Genomic DNA, 13,201 nt, shown 5'->3' on the forward strand with positions numbered 1-13,201 from the left:
TCCAATGTTTTTGCGTTCTGACCCACCTCCAGACTCACTTATTGTAGCGGCAGTCAGAAAAGCGCATTCTGCAGCATCTACCTCTTCTGCTCCACCTGAAAAGGATAGTAAGAGTATGGATTCCTTGGGGCGAAGAATGTGCAATACCTCAGGGTCGGTCATGCGAGTGGCCAGTGCGGCAGCCTTATTGGGCCGCTATGACCGTCTGCTCTGGGACTCAGTGGCTCGTTTTGCAGATAAACTCCCTAAGGAGGAACAGAAAGACTTCCTGGAAATAGTGGAAGAAGGAGGATTGGTGGCTAACCAGAGCATTAGCGCGGCTGCTGATGCGGCCGACCTGTCAGCTCATGGTTATGCACACGGTGTTTGTGCAAGACGTACAGCTTGGCTTCGCCTTACGGATCTAAAGCCGGAGGCTCAGAGGAAAATGGTAAATTTACCGTTTAATGGTTCGACTCTGTTTGGATCTCACGCAGACGACGAGATGTCTAAAATTAAAGTGGAATTGGACACTCTTAAGGCCGTAGGCCTTGAAAAGAAGAAAGAATTTAAACGTCGGGGTAATTTTCGTCCCTATGACGAGATCTTTTCAGCAGAGGAGCCAACAGACTAATTGGTCTTCGCGAAATCAAGGCCGGAATCAACAGAGGTCGCAATTCCAACAGCGTCGTCCTGGACGAGGCAGAGGCAATGGAAATAGGCAGCAATCATCTGCTACCAAGCAGCCTCAAAAACAATGAACGGAGGCTTCCTCTACAACCGTGTCCCACTCCGGTTGGAGGAAGTATTGTGTGTTATCTGGACGAGTGGAAACAGATCACAAAGGACAGATGGGTGCTGGGTATCATTCAGAGCGGATACCTTTTGAGATTCAAGAAGCCACCCCCTATCATGCGTCCTCTAAAGATGGTACAGTGGAATGTAAAGCGCTTACAACAGGAAGCAAACGTCCTTCTGAAGAAGAAGGCCATAGAACCAGTTCCATCTCAGCAGAGAGGTCAAGGCCTGTACTCTTGATTCTTTCTCGTAAAGAAAAAAGGTCCAGTTACGGAGTTCAGACCCATTCTGGATTTGAGACGGTTGAACAAATTCATTCGGAAGGAAAGGTTTCGAATGCTGGCTCTTCACCAGATCTTCCCTCAATTACACCAGGGGGATTGGATGTGCTCCATCGATCTGAAGGACGCTTGTTTTTATATTCCGGTATCCAGAAAACATTGCAAGTTTCTCAGGTTTCAAGTAGCAGCTCATCATTATCAGTACGCAGTGCTTCCTTTTGGCCTGAGATCAGCTCCCAGAACATTTTCAAAATGTATGGCAGTAGTGGCGGCTTGTCTTCGAAAGAGACGGATTTTCATATATCCGTACTTAGACGACTGGCTTCTGAAGAGTTCATCCCCATCGGTTCTAGAAGAACATCTGTCGATATGCCTCCAACTCATGTGCAAGTTGGGTCTGCAAGTCAACTACAAGAAGTCCATAATGAACCCCACCCAGAAGATCCACTACCTGGGTGCTCAATTGGACACGGAAAAAGAAAACGTGTGTCCTTCGGAGGAGAGGTGGTCATCCATCAAGGCGAAGTGTTTGCTTCTCCTTCAGTCTGCACGTCTGACAGTTCGGCAAGTATCCTCTCTCCTGGGGTCCATGGCATCGTGCATTTTCATCATGTCAAACGCACGTTTGCAGATGCGTCCTCTACAACAGTGTCTGGAAGATCAGTGGAAACAGAGGACGGGATGCTGGGAGGATCGAATTCATCTCCAACAGTCTGCAAGAGATTCCATCCGGTGGTGGCTGAAGAAGGCGCACGTGATGAAGGGAGTTCCTTTTCATCAGGACCCACCAACGCAGACTCTGATAACAGATTCTTCTCTCCAAGGCTGGGGGGCACATATGGGCCCTCTTCAGGTACAAGGGCTATGGTCAGACTTCGAGAAAGGATATCACATCAATCTACTCGAACTCGGAGGGGTCCATCTTGCTCAAGTCCCTGGCGCCATCGCTACAGACTCGGGCCCTCCTGGTGCAAACAGCCAATACAACTACAATGTATTACTTAAACAAGCAGGGGGGTACCAGATCCAGGACTCTGTCCATAGAAGCCCAGACCATCTGGCATTGGTTACTTGCACGAGACCTGTCCATAACAGCAATTCACCTACCGGGGAGTCTCAACTCACAGGCGGACGACCTCAGCAGAGACTTTGTCGAAGCGCACGACTGGGTTCTCAACGAAGACGTCGCGCACAGCATTTTCCAGGATTGGGAAACACCAGACATCGATCTGTTCGCAGACGCGGCAAATGCAAAATGCCCCGTCTTCGCGTCCAGGTTCTACCAGAAAGGGTCTCAAGGGAATGCCCTTTTGATAGACTGGTGTCAAGACTTGCTGTATGCCTTTCCACCGACACCGTTGATACCAGCAGTGATCAATCGGCTGTACAAGACCCACTCCAGAATGATACTGATTTGCCTAGAATGGCCACGCCAGTGGTGGTTCCCAGATCTCCTCCAGTTGTCAATAATGCCACACAGGAGATTGCCATGTCGCCCGGATCTTCTGTCCAAACAGGAGGGGCGAGTGTTCCATCCCAATCTTCCCTCCCTGCGCTTGGCAGCATGGCTCCTGAAGTCATCCAGTACGGGCATTTACAGCTGAATCCGGAGTGTATGAACATCCTTAACGAGGCAAAGCGGCCTTCTACCAGACAATCCTACGGATTTAAGTGGAAGCGCTTTTACCTTTGGTGTCAGAGTAAGGGTCTTGATCCTATTCATGGTCAGGAACAGGTGATCTTGCCTTATCTTTTTTACCTTGCTGAATCTGGTTTGCAGTTTAGTTCCATCAAAGTTCATCTTGCTGCAATAACGGCTTATAGAAAGTCTCCAAAACAGGTATCTTTCTTTCGGATGCCTGTTGTGAATGATTTTCTGGAGGGGTTGAGGAAGGTGTTTCCTCCAGTCCGGTCTCCTTCTCCACCTTGGGAGCTTAATGTGGTGTTGACTAAGTTAATGGGCCCCCCTTTGAGCCTATACATAAAGCATCTTTACAACACTTATCTTGGAAAGTAGCGTTCCTGGTGGCCATCACTTCTGCTCGTAGGGTGAGCGAAATCCAGGCTTTGTGTTGTAATGAACCGTACACAGTTTTTCACGGAAACAGAGTGGTACTCAGGACTCATCCCTCTTTCCTGCCTAAAGTGGTGTTGGATTTTCATATTAACCAATCCATAACATTGCCTACTTTCTTTCCAAACCCTTCGAGTCCGGCTGAACGGGCTCTACATTCATTAGATCTGAAAAGGATTTTGAAATTTTACTTAGATAAAACGAAGTCTTTGAGGCACACGGACCGTCTGTTTCTGAACTATGGTCCTACGAATACTGGTTTGTCAGCATCCAAGAGATCCATTTCTAGATGGATAGTGTCATGTATCTTACTGGCTTATCAGCTAGCCCACAAGTCGGTTTCAGGTAGACCTAGGGCTCATTCTACGAGGGGGAAAGCTTCTACCACAGCTCTCCTTAGGAATGTGGATATGTCAGAGATATGTAAAGCAGCTACTTGGCGTTCAGTGCATACGTTTACACGCCATTACTGTTTGGATTCTGATGCACAGCCTGATGCGCAAGTGGGACAAGCATCACTCAGAAATTTGTTTGCTACTTCTAGTTAAACACTGTGGTTGTAAAGTGTGACTATGCATGTATCTGTTCGCCCGCTCCTGGTGGGTATGAGCTTGCTACTCTATTCAGTGCTTATGACTATTAATGAGTATCCCCTGGAAGAGAAGGATTAGGTACTTACCTGTAATCCTAGTTCTCTTCCAGGGGTATACTCATTAAAGTCATAAGCACCCTCCCGCCTCCCCGGGCGAGCAGTAGCATTGAGGTTTATTGTTTCAATATGTATTATGAAGGTTTTAAGTGCAGTTTACTGTACCGTACAAAAGAACTGACCTAACTGTCACCTGTGGTGCATGATGGTAACAGAGTTCTCCTGGAGGCCTTAAAGGCAAAGTGTGCAGATTCTCTGGGGCCTTAAAGGCAAGGTGCCAGTCTGGTTTTCTGTACACAGACATTTTTTCATATGCAGCCTTTTAGGCTAATAACTGTTTACAACAGGTTCTTTGATGAAAATAAAAGGGTTTTCATGGTTATGAAAAGCATTTTAGGCTCATGCCTGTTTATTGCATTTATATACAGCATATTTTCATGCTTCGAAACGTGTGTAAGGTTTGGTTTGATTAGCCTATGTATTAATGTTAGGCTGCATATTATGGTTATTATACATGTATATGTGTATAATTAGTTAGTATTATGTACTTTTGGTTATATTTACACATATATATGTATATTGTTTGTGTTCCGGGTTCCCGCTCATGGGCGGAGATAATTCAGTGCTTATGACTTTAATGAGTATACCCCTGGAAGAGAACTAGGATTACAGGTAAGTAACTAATCCTTCCCTTCACTGCACACCCTTGCATTACTAGCCCTTGCACACACAGTGCACATCACTAGGGACTTTTACTAGTAAGGCAAACAAACCAATTATGGCCAACCAATAACCATTACATTTTACATTGGTAATTCCTGTACTTAGACACTGATCAGCAGTGGCAAAGCATCTAAATTAGCATCTCTAGGTCAGGAAAACGGTCTAGGGGGAAAGCAAAAAGTTAAGGGAACTTTAACCAAAAAGGCTAAGTCCTATACATTCCTTCCATCTGTCAGAGGAAGAGTAGTGCAGGTGATCACGGACAACAGCACTGCCATGTGGTACTTCAACAAACAGGGTTGTGTGAGGTCATGGACCCTATGTTAGGAGGCTCCCGTCTTTGGACATGGCTGGAACAAGGAGGCATGTCCCTGGTGGTTCAACACCTGGCAGGTTCCCTGAACGCCAGGGCGGACAAACTCAGCCGCCGGTGCATGATGGATCACGAATGGCGTCTGTACTCTGAGGTGTTGCAAGGTCTCTTTCACCAGTAGGGAGAGCCTTAGTTAGATCTGTTCGCCACTGAAGAGAACGTGCAATGTCAGCAGTTCTGTGCGTTGGAATTTCCATGGCGGCACTTATGCCCCAGTGGCACTTGAAACTTGTCTTAACTTACCTTATGTGCGCTCCTTTCGAGCCACTACATAATTGTCCTCTCAGACTCTCGACTTTAAAAAACTGCTTTTCTGGTTGCCATCACCTCTGCTTGCAGGGTGAGTGAACTTCAGGCGCTATCCTCTAAACCTCCTTTCCTTGCTGTCCATCCGGACAAAAATATTTACAACAAGGGGTGGTGAGGGACAGAGTCTCTGAATTAAGCAGAAAGCTCTCACCCAGTCAAGAGATCAGGGCTAGATCCAACACCGTTTTTTAGCTCACTGCACCATCCCAGTTTCAGAAGCTGGCTGTATGCAAATTAGTCTGTTCCTGTCCCAGTGCATGATGGGAACAGGGCAAACCAAACTACAGAAGCCAATTCTTACACTGGGAAGGAAACAAGCTCCCGGGGACCGGTTTCTGGCATTACAGCCGTCTTCGGCCCGGTTTGCTTGAATCCTGATGGTGCAATGAGCAAGGGTCTCACATCTGAGAATACCCTTCCACGCTTAGGGTGGACAAAAATATTTACAACAAGGGGTGGTGAGGGACAGAGTCTCTGAATTAAGCAGAAAGCTCTCACCCAGTCAAGAGATCAGGGCTAGATCCAACACCGTTTTTTAGCTCACTGCACCATCCCAGTTTCAGAAGCTGGCTGTATGCAAATTAGTCTGTTCCTGTCCCAGTGCATGATGGGAACAGGGCAAACCAAACTACAGAAGCCAATTCTTACACTGGGAAGGAAACAAGCTCCCGGGGACCGGTTTCTGGCATTACAGCCGTCTTCGGCCCGGTTTGCTTGAATCCTGATGGTGCAATGAGCAAGGGTCTCACATCTGAGAATACCCTTCCACGCTTAGGGTGGACAAAAATATTTACAACAAGGGGTGGTGAGGGACAGAGTCTCTGAATTAAGCAGAAAGCTCTCACCCAGTCAAGAGATCAGGGCTAGATCCAACACCGTTTTTTAGCTCACTGCACCATCCCAGTTTCAGAAGCTGGCTGTATGCCCGGTAGCTTGTCTCCTTTCTGGTAAAGAATTGGCTTGGTAGTTTAGTCTGCCCTGTTCCCATGATGCACTGGGCCAGGGACAGACTGATTTGCATATAGCCAGGTTCTGAGCTGGGATGGGGCAGTGAGATAAATAACGGTGATGGATCAAGCCCTGATCTTTGGACTGGGTAAGAGTGGTCTGCTCAATTCAGACACTCTGTTCATCACCACCCCCTTTTGTAAATCGATTTTGGCCACTATAGGTGTGGCAGGGTATACTCAGACATGAGTCCCTTTCTCACTGCTCCATCAGGATTCAAGCAAGCCGGGCCGAAGAGGCTGAAATGCCAGAAACCGGTCCCCGGTAGCTTGTCTCCTTTCTGGTAAAGAATTGGCTTGGTAGTTTAGTCTGCCCTGTTCCCATGATGCACTGGGCCAGGGACAGACTGATTTGCATATAGCCAGGTTCTGAGCTGGGATGGGGCAGTGAGATAAATAACGGTGATGGATCAAGCCCTGATCTTTGGACTGGGTAAGAGTGGTCTGCTCAATTCAGACACTCTGTTCATCACCACCCCCTTTTGTAAATCGATTTTGGCCACTATAGGTGTGGCAGGGTATACTCAGACATGAGTCCCTTTCTCACTGCTCCATCAGGATTCAAGCAAGCCGGGCCGAAGAGGCTGAAATGCCAGAAACCGGTCCCCGGTAGCTTGTCTCCTTTCTGGTAAAGAATTGGCTTGGTAGTTTAGTCTGCCCTGTTCCCATGATGCACTGGGCCAGGGACAGACTGATTTGCATATAGCCAGGTTCTGAGCTGGGATGGGGCAGTGAGATAAATAACGGTGATGGATCAAGCCCTGATCTTTGGACTGGGTAAGAGTGGTCTGCTCAATTCAGACACTCTGTTCATCACCACCCCCTTTTGTAAATCGTCCATCCGGACAAGGTAATCCTTCGAACAAGGCCTTCTTTTCTACCCAAAGTGGGTACCTCTTTCCACATAGGACAGACCATCACTTTGCCCACCTTCTTCCTACCCGTGCATCCTTCCAAGGATGAGATAAGACCCAAAACGTGCCTTATCATTTTATCTAGATCGCACAAAATAATTCTGAGTGGACAATCAACTCTTTGTTGGCTATGTGGGTGCCTAGAAAGGTGGAGCCATGCAAAAACAGACCATCTCCTGGTGCGTCGTCCTTGGCATTTAGATTTGGTATTCCATGGTTAAAATGGAGCCTCCCGTAGGACTGCGCACCCATTCCACCAGGGCGACAGTAGGCACTACTGCTTTGGGACGTGAAGTCCCCCTCAGTGACATCTGCCAAGCTGCCACGTGGGCATCACTGCACACGTTCACTAAACATTACTGCCTGGATAGTCAAGTCTGGAGAGACTGCTTCTTTGTCCGTTCAGTTGTCCAGGACTTTCTAGTGTGAACTTAGTTCGCAGACCCACCACTGGGGTTGGTATTGCTGGGGTATCTGTTCTAAGGTAAGGAATCTATAACTAATAGTCTGTTTCAGATGAACAAGTTACTTACCTTCGGTATCGCTATATCTGTAAGAGACATAAATAAATTATATAATTCATTACCGTCCCACCCACCCTCCCCGTTCTGCAAACTGACTTCTAGAGTAAGGGACTTCCCTTTCAGGGCCCTAGTTTTGTGCACCAGTGTCTTGCATGGCACTACGCTTCTGGTGTGGAATGCCGTGTAAAAGTACTGACGTCCGCGCGCAGTGGCGGCGTCTAAGTAGATACTGCGACGTCAGCCTGGTGAACACAACGGCGAAAGAGGAGTCGACCGATGCCATCTACCGTCGCGCAGGGGTACTGCTGAGAAAAAATTCTCCAGATCCAGTCGGACGCCTGGGGGTAATTCTAAAGTAAGGAATCTACAACTAATATATGTCTCTTACAGATATATCGTTACCGAGGTAAGTAACTTGTTCTTTACTACTATGATCTCCCAAATAACACCTTCTAGAGTCTTTCTTCCTCTCACCCTCTGCTCGGACTCACATGTCCACTACTCGAATAACAGCTTAGATTTCCCTATATTAATCAATCACTAATACTCTTTGGGGTCCGGAGTAGCGTGCTACTCCCTGAAAAGTGGTTCAACAACTAGTGGAGGTTAGTAAGTGATATATAAGTAAAATTACAAAGTTCAGAGCCATCTTCTGATAAAATATGCCTTTAGGTGGACTGGGTTAAATCGAAAAAACCATGTTCTTGATGTTGAATCTGTACTATGATTGAATATCCACTGATACTGCATTTTTATACAGCTGTTGGTGAGGTCAGAAAGAAACTCTTAACATTGACTTGAAAGGTTTGCCACCAACTTAATTTGCCTGAGTCCTGTGAGTAGTACTCTTGCTTACGAGCAACCAAATTTAATTTGGCAAAATATTTATGACCCAGTATTTTGGGTGTATCCCTCCTATCCCATGTTCATGTGCTCCCTCTTGTTCTGAGCCTTACATTTAATTTCAGTTCATTGTTACTAACCAACCAGGAATATATGATGCAGTCCAGATTTTTTCCACTGAAATCTTCCCTCTGGAATTCTTTCCCACAGAATCTTCGACTCACCTCATAGCCATAGTTTTAACTGAAACATTTGAGCTCTCATCTTTTCTCACAGAATTACTTGTTTTACTTCTCTTAGCACTTCACAGTTGTGAAATGTTGCAAGTCGAATATTTCAGATTTTAATGCAATTTATTGAATAACTGCATTGTGCTGTATTGGATGGCCAGACTAATATTTATTGTGTAATAAGTAGAATATTGTTTGGCAGTTGTGTGATTTTATTCTATTTGTTTGTACCTAGTAATGTTTCATGCAGTTTAATTGTGCAGCATGAATCATAATATAACTGTTATAAGCATGATCCGTCTATGGTGATCTCACAAAAAGTGATGATTATGAAGTGATGCTACTTTAATGTTTTATGGGAAATAAATGTTACTTTGTTGTTCTAGGCTCCAATATTTTACTGGCCAGAATGGCAACCCGCAAAGCAAAACCAGATGGACAGTACCACCTAAAACCAGAGGAAGTAGATGACTTCATAAGAGAACAGCTAGTTACTACCCTTCCAGGTACTGTTTCTCCTGTTGTCTTTGAAATAGTGACTGAAGATTAAAATTGTGTTTTTGCAGTGTTTTGTTAGTGTTGCAGCAAAACACATCCAAATTAAACCCTAATCTCTGATGAGAAATTAGGAAATTGTCATTCTTCTCACACCATTAAACTTATTTTCGAGATAAATGAGCAATTTCTTCATATTCTACTGGGCTATTTGGAAAATGAATCATGGTGACATGCAGTATAATAAAAGACCAGTGTCAGTGTATTTTTGACTTTATATGTTGGGGCAGGGGGCTGGGAGGGCAACACAGGCTAAAAAAGAATTGAGCTCTCCAAAGAGTTTATTGGCAGGAACTATTGCACAGCTGTCGCTTACCATAATTGTTTTTAAAATAGTATTTCCTTAAAATCTCCTGAAAATACTAACCACATTGTAGCTTTAGCAAAAGGCTCTCTTAATTTAATTCCCATTTGATGTATTTAGAATTGACTTCAAGTCCCCTCACTTTGGTGCCCTAAAGGAAACTGGCAGTTGGCATCAAACTTGTGTCAAGGCACAGAAATATGGTCATGGAACACATCTACCGGTCTTAAATACTGTCATTCTACCTTTCAAATGTATTCCATGTGCACATCTCACTCCTTTCCCTATTTTAATCAGACCAGTGTGAGAGTTGTAGCTGATCGAGTCACATCTTTTTCCTTGACTTGTTGATGTTGAGTTTTCTTAAAACTCTTGAAAATGTGTGTATTTTTGTGATCCCATGGATTTCTTTTTCTTTTTTGTATTCATTCTCGAGACAGAGCTATTAGGTTGGGTCTCTACTCCTGTTCTCTGTTGGTACAGCCCTCCCTTCTAACACCATTTGAATCTAGTAGGTTGCACAGTATTTTAGCCCTACTTTGAACATATTTATTTTATTTTCTCAGCTCATGTACCTGTAGAGTGTCCATTTCAACTAACTAACACTAAATCTGTATTTAGCAAGCCTCATACAGCACTCTTATTGCTATGGGTGTAGCAGTTCTTTAAGTCAATTAACTTAGTTGGATTGTGTCAGTTCAACATGTCAATAAGTCTCACCCGATGCTCCTTTCTCGTTGTAAAGTGAAGGCGCTGTAAAAGAAGATTGGAAAGATTCAAATATATACACTTTCTACATTAAAGGCTGCACCCACCCCAACAGGTTTTTCTGTAAGTTGAGCATCACTTTGTGCCACAATTGTACTGGTTCATGCAAGAATAAAATTTCAGGCAAAATAACGTGAGAGGCTGTTACTCCTGGTAGATCATAATGGTATGTGCTAATGGCATAATTACCATGAAGCTTCTCTTAGATACCTAAAATAAACTATTCACTAGAGAAGCCTGTAGATCCTAATCACTACAATCTTTGCTCAGTCCTCCTTTTTTAGTTATAGGTCCCAGTCTTGGCTTTCCACCCCTCAGGAATAGCAAGAGATTGTCCGTGTACAGGGATACAACATGTGCCCTTTGCTATTTGATGACTAGGGTTTCTAACACCAGTATACATAGCATCAATGCAGAGGTCATCCTTATCTGGCACTGCATAATACTTTGTTATGTGGATTTCATAGTTCTAGTTTGGCCTTTGGACCGGTGTTTTACAGGGTAACAAATTGGCTCTTAGTCCCATACAGAGCTGTACGGCAAATTAGTAGGTTGAGCTCAGTGTGTTGAAGGTACAACACCAGGGCATCATGTAGGTCATGAGGTGTCTACTACAGTACCCTGAAGACGTATTGGTTTTTCAGCAACCTACTGCGCCCCAAAATAAACCTGTTTTGATCTTTGGGTACTAATGCAGTGAGAAATTGAGAGAGTCTGTTGGCCAGTATCTTGGTAAGTATTTTGAAGTCCGAGTTTAGGAGTGACAGTGGTCTTTAGGCCTTGGTGCGGTGTAGATAGAGAGGCCATCAGGCCTTCTCTTATTGTGCCTGGAAGTGGGCTTGATTCCCATGCATTAGAACTTAGATGCAAGATTTTCAACACAAGTTGAATGAAACTCTTATTGGCAAACCATCTGATCCTTGTATTTCCCTTATGCCATATTTTTTTTAATCTTATGCTACTGATGATGATGATGATGATGAAGTATATAAAGTGTGGTTCTTGTCCTATAAGTTTGTCCTGGTACTAAATAGCAAGAAACAATGCAACCATTTACTTTTTAAACATCTGGCCCAAGTAGTATGCACACCCAAATCCGAACGAAAAATAACGAACATAGAAGTATAAATTGACAGTTCCCAATCGTCCCATGGTGAGGTCTAATTCTCATGTCTGTGGCAAGAGAAAAAGATAAAGAATCATTTGCATGTACAAAAATAAAACATCCCTTAACTTGCCAATGTTCCCTTGGCGCAGCCCACAGATCTCAACCATTTTTTCACATAACCAGATATAAGGTGTCAAATATAAACCATTATGCCACCAAAGAATCATAAGACAACAATTATGCAGAGATGTGGAATTCCTATTGCCCAAAGCCCGGGACATATTGTTTGGGGTCAAGGGCAACAGGTTTTTATGTGTATTTTGTCTTAAGGCTTTCGAATTAAAACTTTTAAACAAAGAAGCCACTCATATCAGAGGACATCTGCTGGATCCGGTTTTCTCAAATAACAACCAGCTCATAGTTAAACCCTCATTGCCCCTACCATGGTCTGACCATTTTGTAGTTCCATTTTCCTGTGAAATCCGCTCAGAAGAGAGAAGTGCCCCTCGCCCTCGTATATATTACAGAGAGCCTGGCCAAAGTTATCGGTGGAAGATCTGAAACGCACTTTAGAACAAACAGCCCCTGTAGCTGAATCAGATGTCCTCTTAGCAGACACAAACTTTCAGAACTGGCTCAATGGCTCCCTGAATACGGTTCTGCCTCTCGAAATGGTGACTAAAAAAAGCAGTACTTTTAAATCCCCATGGTACACCACAGAACGTAGAGACCTCAGAAAAGCCTGCAAAAAGTCTGAACGCATCTGGAGGAGAGACTGGGCAGTTAACAGCAAAGCCTCCTACCAGTCTGCCTTGAGACTCTATAAAATTGCACGGCAGAAAACTAAGGCATCCTTCTTTGAGGAAAAAATTAAACTTTCGGTTAACTCCTCCAAGGAAACGTTTAAGATTGTCAAGCAACTTCTTAAAGTCCCGGCCCCGACAATCGCACAAGAGGATACCGAAGCAAGGTGTGACCAGCTAGTGGAGTTCTTTGATGATAAAATACAAAGAATTCTTGATAGTCTACCACAGACTGCCACAACCTTAGGCGTTGCTACTCCCCCACTCCCGACAACTGGTCCCCACGTGTTTAGATGCATTACCAGGGAGGACTTTTGTAAGACACTATCCACCGTGAATAGTGGTTCTCCTTCTGACCCGGCGCCTATGCACATCCTCAAACAAATTGCAAGTACCATTGCCCCCCTTGCTACAGAATTGTTAAACTCCTCATTCACCAACGGGGCAGTGCCCCCTAGCTGGAAGCAGGCCAGAATTAAAACTCTCCTAAAGAAACCGGGGCTAGACACCACCGATCTAGCTAACTTTCGCCCGATCTCTTTGTTACCTGGTCTGGGCAAAATCACAGAAAAGCTAGTGAATCAACAGCTCTCAGGATTCTTGGAAAGTAATGGCCTACTGAGCGACTCCCAAACGGGTTTTCGCCCAGGACAGGGCACTGACACAGCCCTCATAGTGGTGGCTGAGGAGGCAAGATGCATCTTAGATTCAGGGGGATCAGCGGCACTGATCCTCCTGGATCTGAGCGCTGCATTTGATACGGTGGACCATGAAATATTGGTCCACCGTCTTGCCAAACTGGGCATTGCAGGGTCAGCCCTTAGATGGTTGGAATCCTTTTTGAACAAACGATCCTTTAGGATTTGGGAAAATGGTGTCATGTGTAAGTCTACACCCCTCCAGTGTGGGGTCCCCCAGGGATCGTCCCTGAGCACCACTTTGTTTAATGTCTATATGGC

The 13,201-nt window shown here is 44.8% G+C and overlaps 1 protein-coding gene across 1 annotated transcript in view; it reads left to right on the forward strand.

Moving 5' to 3' along the window:
- The window catches only part of REV1 (REV1 DNA directed polymerase), a 475,128-nt gene that overhangs the window by 264,608 nt on the left and 197,319 nt on the right, over positions 1-13,201 (forward strand). The window contains exon 12 of the mRNA XM_086934725.1: positions 9,091-9,210. Coding sequence (XP_086790851.1) covers positions 9,091-9,210 — 120 coding nt within the window. The remainder of the gene's footprint in view (positions 1-9,090; positions 9,211-13,201) is intronic.

Source organism: Lissotriton vulgaris, chromosome 8 (genome assembly GCF_964263255.1).
Source record: "Lissotriton vulgaris chromosome 8, aLisVul1.2, whole genome shotgun sequence".
Taxonomy (NCBI): domain Eukaryota; kingdom Metazoa; phylum Chordata; class Amphibia; order Caudata; family Salamandridae; genus Lissotriton; species Lissotriton vulgaris.